This window comes from Bombus vancouverensis, unplaced genomic scaffold (genome assembly GCF_051014615.1).
Source record: "Bombus vancouverensis nearcticus unplaced genomic scaffold, iyBomVanc1_principal scaffold0075, whole genome shotgun sequence".
NCBI lineage: Eukaryota > Metazoa > Arthropoda > Insecta > Hymenoptera > Apidae > Bombus > Bombus vancouverensis.
The window spans coordinates 39,081-57,618 of record NW_027468966.1 but is presented as its reverse complement, the minus strand read 5'-3'; the positions used below and the strand labels follow the sequence as shown (position 1 = coordinate 57,618).

The 18,538-nt window shown below is 34.3% G+C and overlaps 2 protein-coding genes and 1 pseudogene across 3 annotated transcripts; 1 reads left to right on the top strand and 2 right to left on the bottom strand.

Annotated features, from left to right (window-relative positions):
- Window positions 1-722: 722 nt before the first annotated feature.
- On the bottom strand, window positions 723-5,925 carry LOC117164188 (rRNA biogenesis protein RRP5-like; annotated as a pseudogene).
- A 2,594-nt stretch (window positions 5,926-8,519) lies between these two features.
- On the bottom strand, window positions 8,520-13,428 carry LOC143305015 (venom serine protease Bi-VSP-like). Its single transcript, XM_076627571.1, has 9 exons — window positions 13,250-13,428; window positions 13,024-13,178; window positions 11,263-12,695; window positions 10,955-11,050; window positions 10,600-10,878; window positions 10,256-10,524; window positions 10,076-10,172; window positions 9,809-9,913; window positions 8,520-9,376 (listed from the first exon to the last, which is right to left on the bottom strand). Exons 2-3 carry the CDS (start codon window positions 13,153-13,155, stop codon window positions 12,540-12,542), a joined length of 288 nt encoding a protein of 95 aa, XP_076483686.1. The 5' UTR covers window positions 13,156-13,178; window positions 13,250-13,428; the 3' UTR covers window positions 8,520-9,376; window positions 9,809-9,913; window positions 10,076-10,172; window positions 10,256-10,524; window positions 10,600-10,878; window positions 10,955-11,050; window positions 11,263-12,539.
- On the top strand, window positions 11,818-18,271 carry LOC117164322 (omega-amidase NIT2-A-like). 2 transcript variants are annotated; one of them, XM_076627569.1, is made up of 5 exons: window positions 11,818-11,945; window positions 16,268-16,452; window positions 16,854-17,022; window positions 17,297-17,530; window positions 17,682-18,271. In XM_076627569.1, the coding sequence occupies exons 2-4, from the start codon at window positions 16,369-16,371 to the stop codon at window positions 17,428-17,430; spliced, it is 387 nt and encodes a 128-aa protein (XP_076483684.1). In that variant the 5' UTR covers window positions 11,818-11,945; window positions 16,268-16,368; the 3' UTR covers window positions 17,431-17,530; window positions 17,682-18,271. The 2 variants fall into 2 exon arrangements, with proteins under 2 accessions (XP_076483684.1, XP_076483685.1); XM_076627570.1 differs by having other exon boundaries at window positions 17,679-18,271.
- The last annotated feature ends 267 nt before the right edge of the window (window positions 18,272-18,538 follow it).

Genomic DNA, 18,538 nt, shown 5'->3' with positions numbered 1-18,538 from the left:
GTAGTGGTTGCTTAGTGTCAAATCTGGCTAAATTGTTGATCGTTCTTACCTGGTGTCCGATCTTGGCCAATTCCTCGCATATTTTGTTTGTATTTGTTTTGGAGTGTAGACCTCTGATTACTGCTTTGCAGCTCTTGTCGGATTTGGGTTGGCAAGTGTGATACCCAGCGTTTTCTTCCTTTAGCGCTTTAGTTACTTTTCTGTAGGTTTCTGGGGTATTAGTCTGTACTTTTACCTGGTCCAGTTTGAGCTGTTTGATAGTGCAGTTTTCTTTTCCTGCCGTGCTGTTTAGCAGATCAATGAGGGGGTCTATTATTTTTGCGTCTATGTAGATTGGTGGTGGCTTGGGAGTGAGTGTTCTTGGTTTTTCTGTAGGGTCTGTGTCCATCTCTTCTGTCAGTGAGCTGAAGGAGTTTTGTGTAGGAATTTCTTGTAGCCATTGTTGACTTTCTGTTTCTGTGGTCCTCCTATCGTTTGTGTTTGTGTTTATTTTTCTTTTTTTGCTGGGAGTTACAGTTCTCCAACTTTCGTTATGTTGTGGTAGATCCTTGTTAGTATTGCTCTTTACGTCGTCTTCTTGTATTATTTCCATTTCTATTTCTTTTGTATTTGCGCAGTCCTGTACTTCTCTTGTTGTTTTAATTGGGCTCTGTTGGTCTACTGCCCTGCTTATAGTGTATGTTTCTCCTTTGTTTAGTATTCTTATTGATGGTACTTTTTCCATCCTCGATTGGTTCTGTTGCTCTACTCTTGTCGCACAATGTCGGAGGCACTATGTTTTACGTACGCATAGCTCGACTGCTCGGGCAGAACTCGTTCTTCAAAATTGATGAACTTTTTAAAGAGGATCTTTACCTTTCTAGGCGGTAATGCCTGAACAACTGCTCTCTCTAGAACTTTCCTGTAAATACAAATTATTAGAAGATAAATTCTGTATGAAATTAAAAAGACAAAATATAGTTGAAAAAATATTTTTACCTTGCTATATCAGTATCATTAGATTTAACTAGAGAATCAACATAACAAGACCATATATCCACCTGTTTCGGATAAGAACTTAGAATTTGCTCAAACAGAGTTACTGCTCTCTCTTTATTTCTGTAGTGTACATACATTCAGATGCTGGCAAAGATTGGAATGCTCTCTGCATAATATGCCTCGATTTGTCCCTCAAACCCATTTTTAGCAACCCTTCTCCACAATTAAATCACATCTCGGGAATACAGTTAAATTTTCCAATCATGGTATTAATTGTTTTCTCTAGTTCCATCTGCCTGCTAGCCTCGACATGAACAGTCAACATGTGACTGTATACTTTCAGTGAATCGTTAGACTTCACTGCCTCTTGAAAAACATCATTCAGTGCTTTAGGAAATCCGAATTTAGACTCCAAATTCAACCAAGCCTTCCAAACGTTTAATTTTTCCTTCTGTTCCCTGAAATTAATCGTTTTCACCGCTCTTCTTGCAACTGCTCTTGCTTTCTCGATTTCTGTTGTTTGTAAATGATATTCCATATACTGTAACCATACTATTGAACTGTCTAGACTAGCTAAAACTAATCTGTCGAACTGATGTACAGAATTTGGTAACTGGTTATTGGCGAGTGCTTCTTCTCTTTGACGTATTTCACGTTTCTCCTGTCTTTTTTGTTCTCGACGTTCAGCGGCACATAATTTCTTATTTCTCAGATTTGGTTTTTCTTCTACTTCATCTTCACTATCGCAAGATGACTCTTTATCCTGAAGGAGAGTTGAGTCAGCATATTTCAAATCTTCTTCGGAAGCTTTGGTATCTTCCAGTTTAATCTTTTCTTCTCCTGTTTGTTCAACACACATTCTCTTTGAATATTCCTTTTCTAAATCTTTCTCTGGTTTTTCTCTGTTTCGTTTCCCTTTGTTTTTCATGTTTCGTCTTCCCGTAACTTTTCAATTTTTATTTTTTTGGCGAGTGCCACGTACTCTTGATTTTGCTTCTTTCTTTTTAAGTTATTATTATCATCCGATTTCTCTCTCACACAACACTTCTTTTCAAATGCAGATTTTATGACGCTGAGAGGCATAATATCGGATTTTTTGAAATTTAATGAGGTGTAACATTTAATTTTAGAATGAATAGTATAAGGTGTTAGATCTGGCAGTAAACTATTTATGTGACGACGTACAGGTATCGCAGCTAAAGTTCCGTTGCCAATACCTTGAAGGAGCATCAGGATAAACCAATTTGTCACCATTAAGATTCTACCACGTAGCAATTTACCGTCAGGAAATTGTATTTGCTTATTTTGTTTGGCACTTATTTTGGCACTTATGCATTATTAACGATAACGTGGTCGATTGGACAAGCTCGTGTACGTAATTTTTCCATATAATCGTCCCAGAAATTTTGTCCCCTATTTTTTTATTCTCAGAGTAATGATTCTTAGACACTATACCTAGCAAGTTATTCTGCAATTGAACAACCAACCAATCAGGCGTAATTTTTTCAATCTCTCCAGTAACTCTCTGCCCTAATTTGACAGATGCAATGGGTCTGTTTTTGTAATATGAATTCCTTGAAAGTTCTACTAATTTATTAAAATACAGGATCAATGGATTCAATGTATATTTTCTTTAGCGGTAATGTTAGTCTTAATTGTTGTTCTTTCCTGTTAATAGAAAATATTTTTGCCAATAAAATTTGGTTTGTGTGCAGTAGATTAAAATTACTAACGTTACTATGGGACACATATCCAAATGGCGTATATTCTGCAACTGGAAAAATAAGTCTTATACCAGTCTTATACCCATATCCTTGATCGTACAAGGTATACAGTCTCCTATTTTCAGTTTTTCAAAATTCCTGTACCTTCCTTGAGTTGCAAAAGTCCTAGTTAAAATTAAATTAGGTACTGTAGCAAATAGAAGAGCTGAAAGTGTATGACCAGGAACATATTTTGATGCTAGTAGAGCTGCAATCTCCATACAAGGTGACATGTGACCATCTAGTAAAAATCCTGTACTAACAGTTTGTCCTTTATATCTACTGACTCTTAAATATAATCCCTGAGCGGATGATTCTATTATTGTGCCCTCTACTTCTTCACCAATATCGAATGTTGCTTCTTCAACTTTTATGTCTTGATTAGCCACATTTAGAACTACTTTTCCCGAATCTGTGTTCACTGTTTGAATTTTTACCAAAATTGTTTGTCCAGCTGAATAGTTTCAATTTACGTTAGATGTTTCCAGCTCGAGGGCAGTATGTGGAATCCAACCTTTGACATCCCCGAAAAACTTTACCAATATTCCACGCTTATGTATTTGAACGATAGTTGCGTGGTGTTTCGAGTCAATTTTCGCGTCTTGTATGTTTCCTAAAATGGGCAAGTCACTCGTTATTAAAGACCTTTTCAAAGTGAGATATACTTTTTTCGGCCTATATAAAGGAACAAGACTCTTGCTTCTACTTCTTTGTCGACTTTCAGCTTTTGTAAGGGACTTAGATCTTCGTCAGATATATGATCTGGTGGAATTTGAACATTAAATTTACCAAGTTGTACATTAACGAAATCATTCAGTTTATCAATATTTGTAATCTTTACATTTACCACGTCGCCAGGTTTAAATGTTATATAGTAAATGACAACGTACATATTTTATAAACTGGCACATACAATCGTTTAGTGTAATGGTCGGGGTATCTACGTGTACTCTCTAAGTCACAAGTTAAGTAATTGCGAAGGCATATTAAGTTGAGTTATAAGTTTCAATTCCAACGAAGTAAGAACCTAATCCTTCTCATTCGCGCAAGCGAGAGAGCGGGAATCAAAGACTAATGTAAAATAATGCCTAGCATAATGCTAATACCACGTACCATATAGTTGCTGAAACTTTTATGCTTCATACATAGACATAAACATAAATTGTTTCAATATAAATATTAATAATAAATATTAATTGAATGAATATAGATAACAATGACCACTATAGGTTTCATATATGAAGTATTAGACCGAACGAGGTATGAAATATACAAGATATAGTACTCCTTATAACATTTATAATAAAACAATCGTCTGCTCAGATTTAATTTTTTCAATTTATAAAAATATGAATTTACACAAACACTCGCACTTTACTTATCATTACTTCCACAACAACGTTCTCTTTCTAAAGTTCAGATTTTCGTAACTGCAGATAAACGTGACACCCACATAGGCACGCATCATTTTTTTGTATTCTGCTACAATAGCACTTGCTACAGTTCTGCTCGTAAAGAAATCTGACAGGCGTGTAATAGACAAAAAATCATTTATCAATAAGAGGAAGCAGTCGCGAGCGAGTCAGTTATAATTCGAGTTTCACGAGTTATTAACGGTAATTAACGGAGTTATACGAGTTATCGAGTCATATGCGAGCAATCATACACTGTTTTTACGAATACGTTTGTACGAGCGTCTCTCGACAGTACTTATATTTGTCGGAGATGAAAGAACACCGGAGCTTTTGGAATTTTGGATAATCCCGCAACATTATAACCTAGAGTCTACTATAGCTGTAATTAAACAATTGTAGTTGTTCAATCCGATTGTAATTGTTCGAGATTAGTGATAGTGAGCTTTGGCTCGAGGCGACAGTCCGTCGCCTAACGTAGTCGCGGCCAAGGGATGAACGCTTTGTCTAACAAAGGTATGGAGTAATTCTATAGCCCTCCTTAAAAGAAATATTTGTGACGGCACGCGACGGTAAACATTCCAACGGTCTCTGTCCTGTAGCTCATCACACGCAGAGCCTATTCTCCGAGTAAGATTATTGCCAGATGTCGATGCGTCTCCGCAGTACATGTTCGGCTAGCCTGAAGGCCCGTTATAAATCTTAAGATTTAGTCAACTAAAGTCCTTCAAACAGACAAACAGTCTTTGTCCCACCTACGGGAAAATAGGGGAGACCTATTTTTCAACGAGCGGCGTCTCCCACTAGCAACTTTCCCTCGAGGGCGGCTAGCATCTTTTTCTAACCACCGATATGGAGATTGACCAATTAGCAGCAACGCCAATTTCCCTTACTTTCTGAACGAAGGCTTTTCTCGACGAATCCGATGATCTCGTGTCCTTAGACACACCCCATTATAGTTTTCCTCTGTGGCATCATCAGGACGGGAAAGGCATTCTCGCTCGCGATTTCATCGATGAAAAGAGTAACCCTTTACGACCAGTGAATATTACGCGTCCAACTTAGATTTTGTGAGCACGTTCATCTATCATCCCGTCGACCGCGGTGTCACGTAAAGTCGGTACTTGTGTGGTAGTAAGAAGGCTGAGTCGTAACCCAACTACTTATTTTCCTTTATAAAACTTTATTATAAATGTTCACACTTACAAAATAATACCGACCTGGAGAAAAGGGGTTATATGAGTACAGCAACTAGAAGAAGAACAAGAACTGCCCGAGCTGGGTGAAGTCTCGGTTTATATACGTTTTGGTTTTAGGATGTTGAGGGGCTAGGTGTAGGTTATGATGTAGAAAGTGTCCGAAGGTCAGGAGTCCATGTCCTATCTCTGATGTGGACTGAGGTGCATCACAGTCTTGGTGTATGTTATGATGATAAGGTGGTGATGTATCCAAAAGTGTCCAAAGGTCGGGGGTCCATATCCTATCTCTGATGTGGACTAAGGTGCGTCACAGTCTTGGTGTATGCTATGATGATAAGGTGGTGATGTGTCCAAAAGTGTTCGAGAGTCGGCCGTCGATGTATTATCACTGATGTAGGTTGAGATGTGATTGATGTCACAGCGGAATCGTTATTGAACCTAGGATCATTGTCATTAGTTTCTCGAGTACCTAACTACCACGGTTACTTGTCCGGTTCTATAATAATCGTATTTGCACTTGTCAATGTCTTCTCTATTGCATAACGACAACGTGTAACCCAAACGAAGATTCGTTTCACGCCCCTAACCCTAATTCTAATGTAAACCCGACATATATATATATATATAATTAATTAAAAAGGGGGAAATATAATTCTGTAATATCGTAGAATAGCTTTGATTGAAGATCGGCTGAAATTAGAAAACACCGTGTACGTCGTCTTTTTGTAGTTTGTTTACATCCAAGAGCGCCTAGTAACAGTGACGCGAGAAAAGATAAACAGCGTCAAAACAGAAGTACGGTTTCATATTTCAAGGAGTGGCAATCGAGAGGCCAGAGCATGTGAGCCAGAAAGTGTGTGCGTGTGCGTGTGCGTGTGCGTGTGCGTGTGTGTGTGTGTGTGTGAGAGGACGAGAGCAAGAGCGAGCACGACCGAGCAGGAATGCATTGGCGAGGGTCAGAGTTGATCGAGACGTCGAAGCATAGAGTCGTTAGAATTGTCGAGTGTTAGAGTTGCTAGTGAGAGAGAGAGAGAGAGAGAGAGAGAGAGTTACCAAATATAAAAAATACGAGCGTTGCATTTAGTTTTCCTGTTAATCAAACATCGTTTCTCTGTCTAACTAATATCTGTATTTTCAATCCATTATTAATAAATTATAATTAATCGGACAAAATTACACCTTTAATATATTCCGATATTACATTACCGTGATGTAATATTTATCATGCTTATTTTGTACGTAAAACGAATCGTTGGAATATTCCCGAAGCTAACGAAGCAATTCCCAAAAGTTAAACCGAAGAAATTAACGCGAATAGTTAAGTGAAATGTTTCCATTAACTTGCTGACCAACCGGCAAATAAAAAATCATAAAAATTGTTTCAATGTGTTGAGGTCACGCATAACTTCTTTTTTCATTGACGATTACCAAACAGGTAAAATTTCGAAATTGTACGAAGGCCACGTGACCAGATCGTATTGGAATTTGAAGTGCATGGAAAAAGACAACTCGAAGTACAAACCTTGAGCTGTACTACTCGAAGTACAAACGTGAACTAATGGATGCAGAAAAGCAATTAACGCCAAACATCCGAACAGCATCTTGGAGCCCGTCATTGTTCTGAAATAAAAGAAGTGACGAATTAAAAAGACGCAGGACTAATAATAATAAAGGAAACTTAGTTCGTATTATAAATTGAATTTACATCAGAAAAGAAGCACGATCAAGCGAAACAGATCGTAGAAATGACAAATATCATCGATATACGTTTCAGTGTAATTTCACTTTTGAAAATTATTTAGTTTAATACGATCGTATTCATCGCTCTGAAACTTTCATTGTGCTGCAATTTGTGCTGCGTCTTTTTAATTTCTCTATCTTTCTGTGTTTTCGGAAAAATTACTTGAAACATTAAGAATTGCTTGCCTTATTTTATTTTCGATTAGTTAGGATTTGATTATTCCAGGTAAGCTTTATTATTTATAACAGGTTTTATCACTTGTTTATTATTTAGGAGTTTGTTATTTTAGGATTAGTACCTTTTAGGATTTCTTATCCTTCGAGTTTCTGTTTCAGATATCTAGGTCTATTTCAAGATGTTTTATTACATTAGGATTATTTATTCGATTAAGATAATTTAAGAGTTTCACAATGTACAAAGAAATAATCGCGTGAAATTTAGATTTATGCTTTAAACGTATTAAACACGCGGTAATTTCAATGTCTATAGCCTCGAACGTGTTCTGATTAGTTGTGTCATTGTCTGTGACATTGAAATCACAAAAATCCATTGCAAGTGTGCTGTCATGCAATGTGGATGTAATTGGGTTTTTTGGGTATTTCCTGTATCATCTGATTTGTACAGTACTATTTTAACGCAAGGACAGGAAAGTTATTATATATTTCCCGTCCATTATTTGAATCGTTGTGAAGTGTAACGAATTATATTCGATTCGAGGAGATGTTAATGAATTACCCATTTCATATGTAATTACATGGAAATAAAAATCATTGCAAAAATAATTGATCTAATGACAACGGAATTTCCAATATTTTTTTGTTTCGTCACGTCTTTTTCATAATATATCTTTTATAGGTACGTGATTTATTAATCGTTCGAATGGAAATAATTATTCGTATAATATTCAAATGATTCTAGCCATAAAATAAATTAAAACGATACCTGTCAATGATATGCAATCTGCGTATGACGTCAACCTCGATCTATGCTTATACAAGAAATTTTATCAATCAATGACTAGATATACAATAATCAAATATTATAAAATTTCCTGAAAACCTTTAGGTGTTAATATTAAGGTGTTAATATCTTTAATATTTGCAAGTTATTGTTTAGCGCTAATTAGTTAGAATGTAACAAGTGGTGTACCAGAATTGAGATAATTAAGCCACACGAACAATCTTATTTAGATCTTTTTAATTTTTTAATTCTCTTTTGCTCCAATACTTTGTAAAATTAATCTTCATTAGCTACTACACATCATAGAATAACAAGAGATAATTTTTCTTATATAACGTTTCATTCATAAAATCTATCATTAAAGTATATCTTCATAAAAATATCATTCCATACTAACGGTATATTTGGTGTCATACGAGATAACAGTTACCAGTGATGACATATGTAACTTTATAAAGATATCTCGTTTTATTATATATTAAAAGAATGTACTCATTGCTGCTATATTTCAGATGAAAAAAAGGAGGCAACGATTTTACAGTAAAATCGTTCGTTTACAACTGATTCATTTACATTTCATGATAATACTGTGCATTCTGAATATGCTATGATTTGGTTTAAAATAATAAATAGTCCATTCTTGCATACTATTGTTCCAGCTTTACTTGTATTTTCGATATTGATATAAATAGAAAGACAATTAATGTCGTTCGAGTCTATTTTCGGATCATTTATATTACGTTTAATCCATATAGTTATTATATGAGACATAGTATCGTAAAATTTGGAAGAATAAAACGTTCGTACAGGATGTACATTTTATAAGAACTCCAACAAATCTGCGTGTGCACCTAAAATACAAACCGATAGTGATTGTTCATAAGTTTATATACATTATCTAATGTCAATCGAAGGTATCAATTCTTTTTCTCCATAAGAGTACTTTTTCACTTATATGTGTTCAAAAATACTTGTGTTCAACCGTGAAGCATATGTCACCTACAACGAAAAAGAGTTTTCCTATACTTAATATTTCCTTTATATACCCATGAAAGTCTATTCTTCGCGTAGTATGAAATTATGAATAAATCTGGAATATTGTTCAATCTGAAAAGAAAAATAACTTATTGACATCATTCATTGATACGAGATTCAGAATGTTTGTTTTGTCTTGCAGAGAAAGAAGGCAGCCCTTTCTTTTAATGTGAAATAGAAAGCGAAAATTTGAAAACAGATTTTTTGGAAATTTACTTGCAAATATCGTTTTCAATATCGTGATTTTCTTCCCAATGGTACTGTACTTTCAAATTTTCCAGTATCCCTCTAAAAACAAAAAGTCGAACCTCGTTATTATTAACGTAGGCATTACAAGGAAGAGAAGTATTAGAAAGCAGCTCCTTTTTATTATGGATTTCTTTATAATCATGTAAATAAGAAATTCCGGAAATTTTTTCCTCAAGAATTTAATTCTTGTGTTTTGATTGATAATTATTACACTGCATACTAACTTTTCGCATACTGTTCGCGTCTAACAATTTCCTAATAATAACTACTTCAAAATTACATATGTTCTTGCACGAATTCAAAAGTACGTATGATACAATTACAATTGATTCTAAAATAATAATTATTTAAAGATATTAAGATACTAATTAAACGTTTCACTATATTTCAAAATCTGGAACAACAAATTTTTATTTATAAAAAATGAAACTGTGTTTATATATTCTTTGTCATGATGCTATTTCTTATTACCATGTCGACATTTTTTAAAATTCATTTTGTTATCTCTACGCAATATGAAAATTCATATACTGCTTAATATTTTTTACATATTATCCATCCACCGCATGATATCTCCTGAAAAATCAAAATATTAATGTTATATTATTACAATGCTTCTTAAATTTCAATTTTTGACAAATTTGAAATCCAATATATTTTGCACAATTGTTATTTATCAAAAAATTCTAAGTTAGTAACTTTCTTTTCAAATGGCAAATAACATATACTTTGACTTACCTGTAAGTTTTTGTTCCTAATCATCATTTCCTCTTATAGAACATCATTATTGATCTTATAATTACTACCGGTGTCATAGATATTGTAGTGGCTACAACTGAATTAATAGAAAATGATAAATAACTGTGTATAACACTAACACATAACTGTGTATAACAATGACACATAACTTTTACTTACATATCAGTCGATAAGGGATTACTGTGATATCCTGTTGATGTTTCTTAAGGCACTTGATTAGGTGTGATACGGTATCATTCCTTATGGTATACTGTAGATAAGTATTTTAGAAAATAACAAGAATAAATCTAAATTATTCAGAGGTTCCAGTTTCGGCTTAGACATAAATACAGGACCATTTGCAAAGAAGAAAGGGTGCGTTTCTACAGCCTCGTTATAGTAACCATGAATACCAATCTCTGAATTACTGGTTACTAAACATAAATATCCTATAAAATTTAATATATTTCTTTAATTTTTAATACATACATGAGTTAGTAGTTCTAAATTATGAATCATCCTACCTGTGATATTACACTTTTCCTTATAATATCATCACTCAAGTGAACAACATTAAGATCATGTAAACCATGTCATCCTATCTTACTGTGAAGATACTTAGTTATGTTATCTAACATTATAAAAATATCATCAAATTCAAGTCCTTTTATTCACATCACATGGCCACGACGATCTGGTTCTTCGTTATATAATGTTCTAAAATTTGTCGTATATATAGGATGTACAAACCCTGATATCAAGGTATCAGTTCTTCCTTCCCAAGGGACAGTTTCATTAAAATTCTGATAGAATTAAAAATTAATTATTAATATTCTAACAATCATATATGTTAAATACATTATAGTCAACGATATATACCTGAGCGAATGTAGGGGTGATTCCTTGATAATTATAAATGTCATCAGCCCACATCATTGTGCCACTTCTTTGTACTCCAGCCTCTCGATTAACAGCCTAAACAAACATACAAAATTTTATAGAAGCTGCACAAAATATAGTATATATGCGCAATATTGAAGCGTTCAAGGGGATATAAAGGTAATGTACATCACATACACGTGTACTCTCATGCAACAAAATACAATTAGATTTAATAGTATAAACTCTTTTATTCATCATAATAGATTGGAAATTTAAGTGTCTTACGAGGGTGAGTAAAAAGTTACCCTCTCTGTCGGTGTAGAATTTATTTTAAGCAATTGTCAAAAAAGACATACATCATTTTTTGACATAATCACTCAATTTCTGTATACACTTTGTCCATTTGCTGAAGGACCTTCATATTTTCTCGTTAAAAAATGTTTTGGGCTGAGCTGCAAACCACGAATGCATCGTCGTCTTCACCTTTTCATCAGCTTTTTCGGCATCCATCTCGCACAAACTTTTTAAAACCCAAATCTGTCGTGCACTATTGCATAAGCAGAGCCGTGGCTGATTTGCAAATGATTTGCCACATTATCCAGTGTCACTCGTCTATTCCATAGATAGCACGTTCAATGTTGTCATCGTGGATGTGGACGGGCGTCCAGCTGTTTTTTCATAACACTTGTGCGATATTCTTTGAACTTTTGTGCCCATTCAAACACACTTCATGACAAAACACTTTCTCCATAATGTGCATTAAATCTTTGATAAATATAGGCATTAAACATAACCTCAGACCACAAGAAACGAATCACAGCATCCTGCACAAACGAATTGACGTAACACAATGAAACCTACGCAGCAGCACTGAACAGATATAGACGTCATACGAAGAGTGCAGATGGATCAATATGGTCGACAGAAGTTTTAACTATCTGGAGTGCGGATAAATTTTTACCGAGAGTCGTATAGGAATCTATAATCTGTAAGTACACCTTTGGCTGAATGGAAATTTCTCTTACATATAGTCAAAAATGCAGAAACAGTGTATTGAATTGGAAAGTGATAAAAAATAAGTGAAGTTTCGAGGTTGCATGTGATTGCATGAATATACAGGACGTTTTTAGCGAATAAAAAATAATTTTGAAAGACACGAGACTTATCTTGTATTTTATGTACTCTCTGTGTCCGAATTTCCAGAAGCTCTCTATCTTATGAAGTGTTTTAGATTAGCCGGAAAATTTTGTATGTACATACAAGAAGTATACGATCTAAGTGGAATATTCCATTATTCTCTTGATACAACAGAAACGAAATTTACAGAACTTCTCAGAAAGTTGGTTTATTATTACCAAATTAATAGAATTAATATACGTTTATCATCTTTACATACCTAAGTCGTGGAGGTTTATCGTGCGTAAAAAATTAGTGTCGTTTCAAAGTTACATTTCGTACATTTTAAGCCTATAATTTGTAACGTACAAAACAATGTAAATTTGAGCTGTTTCTTATCTCCACAATAAGAAAATCCAACTTTACGTTTTTTACACAATGATATTTATGGAACAGTAATATCATATTATTCCATCGCTTGGAGAATGAAGTCAAGGTACGATGTGACCCTAGTGTAAACGCTGGGATAGCCAGCTGTGCCGCACTTATAAGCGTAAGACACAATACCTATTAAATACGAGGTTAATTCATGTTGTATCAGCAGTGGTCCGCCGCGGTCAGCCTGAAAGGATCGTTAAATTTTTAATCAAAGATACTGAAATATATCGATCGAATTGTATTGAAATTATACTTATATACAGTAATAATCTTCTATTGATTTGTGTATAGAAATACTCCAATTTATAATGTACATGTTATATGTATTTTGAACAAAACTAAGATTAGAAGGAAATTAGACTAAATACCATAATGAGGTGTGAGAAGTGGGCAAAACTATTAAATTGTGTTTATCTATTATTTCTAATGTTTAAGACGTCGATTTGATGTTAATTCAAATTGACGTGTCTTCAGATACCGTATAGTTTGTAGTAACTCTGTAACTTAATTACCGTACAAGAATCCTCTCCACCTTGAGCATGTTCGGCGCATATTATACCATCAGTGATATCAGGTGCATTAGGAAATTTGGAATAAGCTATTTTGCATTCGGCGTTCTTAATCACTGGCATTTGTACTTCCATTAATGCATTACGTCGTGGTCGTCCTACGAAGAAAATAAGAAAGATATTTAAGACTGGAACTGTTTAATTTTATTATAAAATTGATATCACTTACTATATCTTAATGCTCCCCATCCAGCAACAAGGGGGTTATAGCCGACGAAGTTGCTCTTTCGTAGGGGCTCTTTCGTACAAATGGGATATACGTACCCTGAAAAATAAAAGAATAAATGAAAATGCAGGAAACGAATGACCAAAAGTATGAGAAAGAATTGTACACGCTTTATGACACAATATATGTGTACAGTAAGAAATTTCAGAATATGATACTTCAGTAATACTCAATAGCATATATATATATATATATATATATATATTTGAGGACTTACTCGAAAATGGCACCTCCTCCACCAATCTAAGAATGGCAATATTATGATTGTGTATGTTTTCTATTCCATCCATATGTGCACAATGTGCTGCGGTCAAAACATGCCTAGCCGTTATCAGGGAACCTCCGTACTTCCATAGTGGTTTGTCTGGGTTTCGGGGATTACGAAAACTTAATGCAGCGATCCATGGCCAAGCGCCTAAAATGCAATAGTCATAGTTGTGAATATACATAATTTTTTCTCACATAACGAGTAACAACGATTATTACCTATTCGATATTCGATCATACAGCAGACGATAAGTACATACGTACAAATACTCTGAAATAGAGATTTGATAAAGACAGAAATTAAATTTTTATTCCAGTGGAATACAAATTATTAAATAATTCTATATAATTTCTATTTGAACTATACTGAACTATAAAGTTCAAACGTGTAATTTCTGCCCTAACAGTTTTTGATCTCTATCTATATTATTACTCCTATATCAATTTTTTATTTCAAGCAAAAAGATACTCTTCCTAACATGAAGTAAAAGAAAGAAATAATTCAAGTTAATAAGTAAAGTTACTACCGATAAAATCATAGCATTATTATTTAGTCTAATTGAAATGTACATTGATGTGCTGTTTAATGCCTTTAAAGTTCATTCTTTGCAGTAAATGGCTTATTATTAATCGGAAAGAAAGACATAAAACGTGCCTTCTTGATTGTCCGGTGTGGTACGTACATTCTGGATCAAACAATTTTAAAACATTTATACAGTTCAAAGATGCGTAAGAAAGCGACACCGATTACTCAACTTTCGAAGTAAAAAGCCGATCAAGTCCACCGGATTGCCCTACAGACACGTATTAATCCGTAAGAGTTAGTCAACATGTTGATAATAATTATCTAAAGAAACTTTTCACGTGAAAATATAAAATTTTAATTGATTAGATATTGTGTTAGCCATACTTAAGAAAGAAAATGAAAATGAATGAAATGAAAGAAAAGGACTACCTTCAACCTCATTTTTTAAATAAACACTTTGTCAGTTTTGCGGTAAATAAATTCTTAGGAATTCAGGACAGTTTTTAGTGAATCATTTTGTTTCGACCGTTCGCGGAGAGACGCGATCGCGGGATAGCACGTCAACGAGAGTTGTAAGTTCCCGTTACGATTAAATAATCGACGCCACGAACTGATCGATCCCCTTATTTCGATTATGATAATAAGGGTAGTTCAATGAAATTCCACAGAATTAACACAAATAAATTAATGTTTATTTCAACAACTTATTAACTAGAAAGATATAAATGGAACAAAAAAAATGTAACTGCGTTTTGGTTGATAAGTAAAGCGCGACATACCACATGTGTTGACGGTTCGACTTCTCGAAAAGTTCTGAACGCCTTTCGATTTTTTTCGTTTTTTCTGGAAGGCGACCCCCACTACGTTCGGATCACGCCACATTCTTTTACTGCGAGGTAAAATACGGGCCACGAGTCGACGTTTCTGGAAGTCGCCCTGCTTAATGAACCACGCGCTTGCCACTACAATGTTTGTTTGCCGGGCAGACGCGACGATCCGTCTGCGACATTATAGTGGCGCTATCGATAGTTAAGAATATGACCTATGGTAAGCCGCATGGCGTAACATTCTCCCCCCGTTGAGAGGGTACCGATCAAACTAGCGAGGTGTGGTTGAAGTTCCCATCTTATTTCGTCTCGGTGGCTAGTTGTTCGGGTTTCTCGAGATCGGGTTGAATTGGCAGTGGGACAAGCCTTTTGACGCCCCGATCCAAAATGCTCTTTGCCGTCTGAACTGTAGCTGTCCGGATGACACCATCGGCGCCTGGATGAACCTTGATAACTCGGCCCAGAGGCCAATGCATGGAGGGAACGTTGTCCTCTCTGAGGATGACGATTGTGCCCTTTTGGATGCTGTGTCCACCCTTGCTCCATTTATTGCGGTTGGTTAGCTCGTTCAAATACTCCTTATGCCAGCGGTTCCAAAAATGTTGTTTAAGCTGTTGGATATGCTGCCATTTGGAGAGTCGGTTCGATGGAATGTCTCTGAAATCTCGATCACGTAAGCACATTAATGAATCGCCAATGAGGAAATGTCCGGGAGTGAGGGCTAGGAGATCATTTGGATCGGTGGAGATAGGAGTTAGCGGGCGGGAATTGAGGACTGCTTCTATTTCTATGATAAGAGTATTACGGTGTTAAGCTCATATGTTTCTGTTTCTCCACTCGCGCTGCGCCATAATATCCTTTGATATTTCCGATCCTCTGGTCGTACGAGGAATTGCCGATACATTTTCTCGATGTCGCCAGTGAGTACGTACTGATGAGCGCGGAATCTAATTAATATACAAAATAAATTGTGAATTGATTCGAGAATATAGGATTTCCCCATTTTCATGATTATCGTGATTTTTGTATAAATATATTTTTTAAGATACTAATAATTGGGTACTTATACTAGCAAAGTCGTTGAGTAACAAGCCACTGATGCTAACACAAATAGCATTGTCGTAATTAAATATTTCTAAATATTCATTTTTCATTTTGAACCTGTAGAAACAATTTATTATATATACTATTAGCTAAGAAATTGCATATTTAATTAAGTCGAAATATAAAACTTGGTTATTTTGATAATTTAGAAAATAAAAAACTGACAAACATTTCAATTTAATTTATGGTTGGAACAAAAGACAGTTATTTTTCATTAATTGAAATATTGCAATGCAGAGTACTTTCCTAAATACGGCGAGAGTATTCCTGATGGTGAAACGAGCGTTGCTTCATCGAACGCAGCTAAAGAAAACAACATCTATGTAGTTGGTGGTACGATGCCTGAAATAGAGGGCGATAAATTGTACAATACCTGTACTATTTGGGGTCCCGATGGAACTTTGATAGCAAGACACCGAAAGGTAAGTAATATATTCCTTTATGGCTTTGAATTTGAAAATATCGGGGTGAAGAAAGTGACTCTATCTAGGAATAATTTAGGAATATACATATGTACATACGTATACTATAACCAATTCTATAATTTACGGTTTATAAAATACGTTATGATACGGGAAACGCCCATTTTTGTTGTAATGTGTTTGTTGTTGTATAAATTTTTCACATACTTAAAATATTATTATACTTATTTTTTCTCCTTTTTAAACATTATTAAATGATAAGATTTTTTAATAGAAGAAAGTGATAAAAACGCTGTCAGTTATTAAATAAAAAATAATTAAAGTTTAGGAGTTGGTAACTTTGATATTAAATTACAAAAGTTGCAGCAATATAATTAGCGACCACATTTTTATGTTATTAGGTACATCTATTCGACATCGACATTCCTAATAAGATTACTTTTCGAGAGAGTGATTCACTCAGTCCTGGTAACTCCCTAACGACGTTCGATGTGAAGGGCTGCAAAATAGGTATTGGCATTTGCTATGATATTAGATTCGAGGAAATGGCACGCATTTATCGGAACAAAGGTACAGTAACTTAATCGATCAATACTTAACTAGCAAAAAATTAAATATCTTTCTTAAATATATTCTATATAAAATTAATATAATCTGTAACTCTGTATAAAAAGAAGCTTAATTTAAAAAACCAGTATATTTGCTGAAAATGAAACAAATAAAAGAATTAAAAGCACAATAAGAGGACTGTCCTCGCATATTCAGAAATGATGGAATGTGAACCGTGCAACTACGAAGTTAATTGGTATTCGGTGGCTTCATATTTCCTGCTTCTCTGGGTTAGGTTGCCAAATGCTGATATATCCAGCGGCATTCAATATGACCACTGGACCACTGCACTGGTCATTACTTCAGCGTTCCAGAGCGAATGATAATCAATTATACGTTGCCTGCATATCACCGGCTCGTGTTCCTTAAGCAAGTTACGTCGCATGGGGACATACACAGTTGACCAATCCCTGAGGAAAGATTCTTTACGATTTGTAAACTCAAGAGAATATGGCAGTCACCGATATCGGTAATTTACAGCTTAAAATTAAAAGCGAGAGATCCATGATGTAATTAATTTTTAGTCTCGTTAATTTATCGATTTAGCCATCTTCCTTTGTATTTGTTGAATTTATTAGTAAGCATTACTTATTATTTCGTATGTTTCTTTTTTCTAGCAGATCTAAAAGTTGTTGAGGAAGTAAGGGCTCGGATACCTACATTTTCTCAGAGACGTACAGATTTGTACGACACTGTCTGTAAGAAGGAGTAACTCTACACTAAAACAGAAAATGTTTTTTTATAATATTTCTACTACGATATCCTTTTTTTGTGAATTATTACTAATTTCTTATCATTTGTACTAAATGAATGACTCAATTAAGAAAACTAAAACGTTATAAATAATAATCTGTATATCTTGTGTATCAACATGTAATTGGATATTATAATAATATAGGAATGCTATAATAATATAGGATAATAATATAGGAGAATAATAATATAGAAAAAAATACATGCTTTTAAACACCTTTAATATCGATCACATAAATTGTTATAATTCACAATGATTACGCATACATAAAAGACCCCTTGATAGTAAAATTTACGATCAAAAGGCAATTACGTATCGTTTAACGACACTTCTTATATATAAACATCAATTCGAAGTTATCAGCTTGGAGAAATTGGTCGATTAATACCTGTAGATTGTCTGTCTCGATGAAAGAATTAAAGAGAGCAAAAACATGATAATGCCGCTAATATAATATTCCTTCTTTCTTGTATCTGTCTGCCTCTCAGGTCGTTTTACTAATTACAATAAGTAATTTCGACTTCTTTGCGCTCTCTTTTAACGCATTCGAGACCGAAAGAAATTCATATCAGTCAGTAGGCAAGGGTATAATATACATATTTTATATATAACTTATGTAGTAATGTATATATCATGTTAATTTCATATTTTTTTCAATATAGAATTATTATATATATATATATATATATATATATATATATATATATATAACTGTACATAATA

Excerpts from the sequence above, each read along its gene's own strand:
- LOC143305015 (XM_076627571.1), bottom strand. The coding sequence starts at position 13,155 with ATGGAAGTACAAATGCCAGTGATTAAGAACGCCGAATGCAAAATAGCT. Across the intron at positions 12,696-13,023 it reads GTGGAGAGGATTCTTGTACG|GCTGACCGCGGCGGACCACT; the intron begins GTAATTAAGTTA and ends CGATCCTTTCAG.
- LOC117164322 (XM_076627569.1), top strand. The coding sequence starts at position 16,369 with ATGCCTGAAATAGAGGGCGATAAATTGTACAATACCTGTACTATTTGG. Across the intron at positions 16,453-16,853 it reads TGATAGCAAGACACCGAAAG|GTACATCTATTCGACATCGA; the intron begins GTAAGTAATATA and ends TTATGTTATTAG. Across the intron at positions 17,023-17,296 it reads ACGCATTTATCGGAACAAAG|GTTGCCAAATGCTGATATAT; the intron begins GTACAGTAACTT and ends TCTCTGGGTTAG.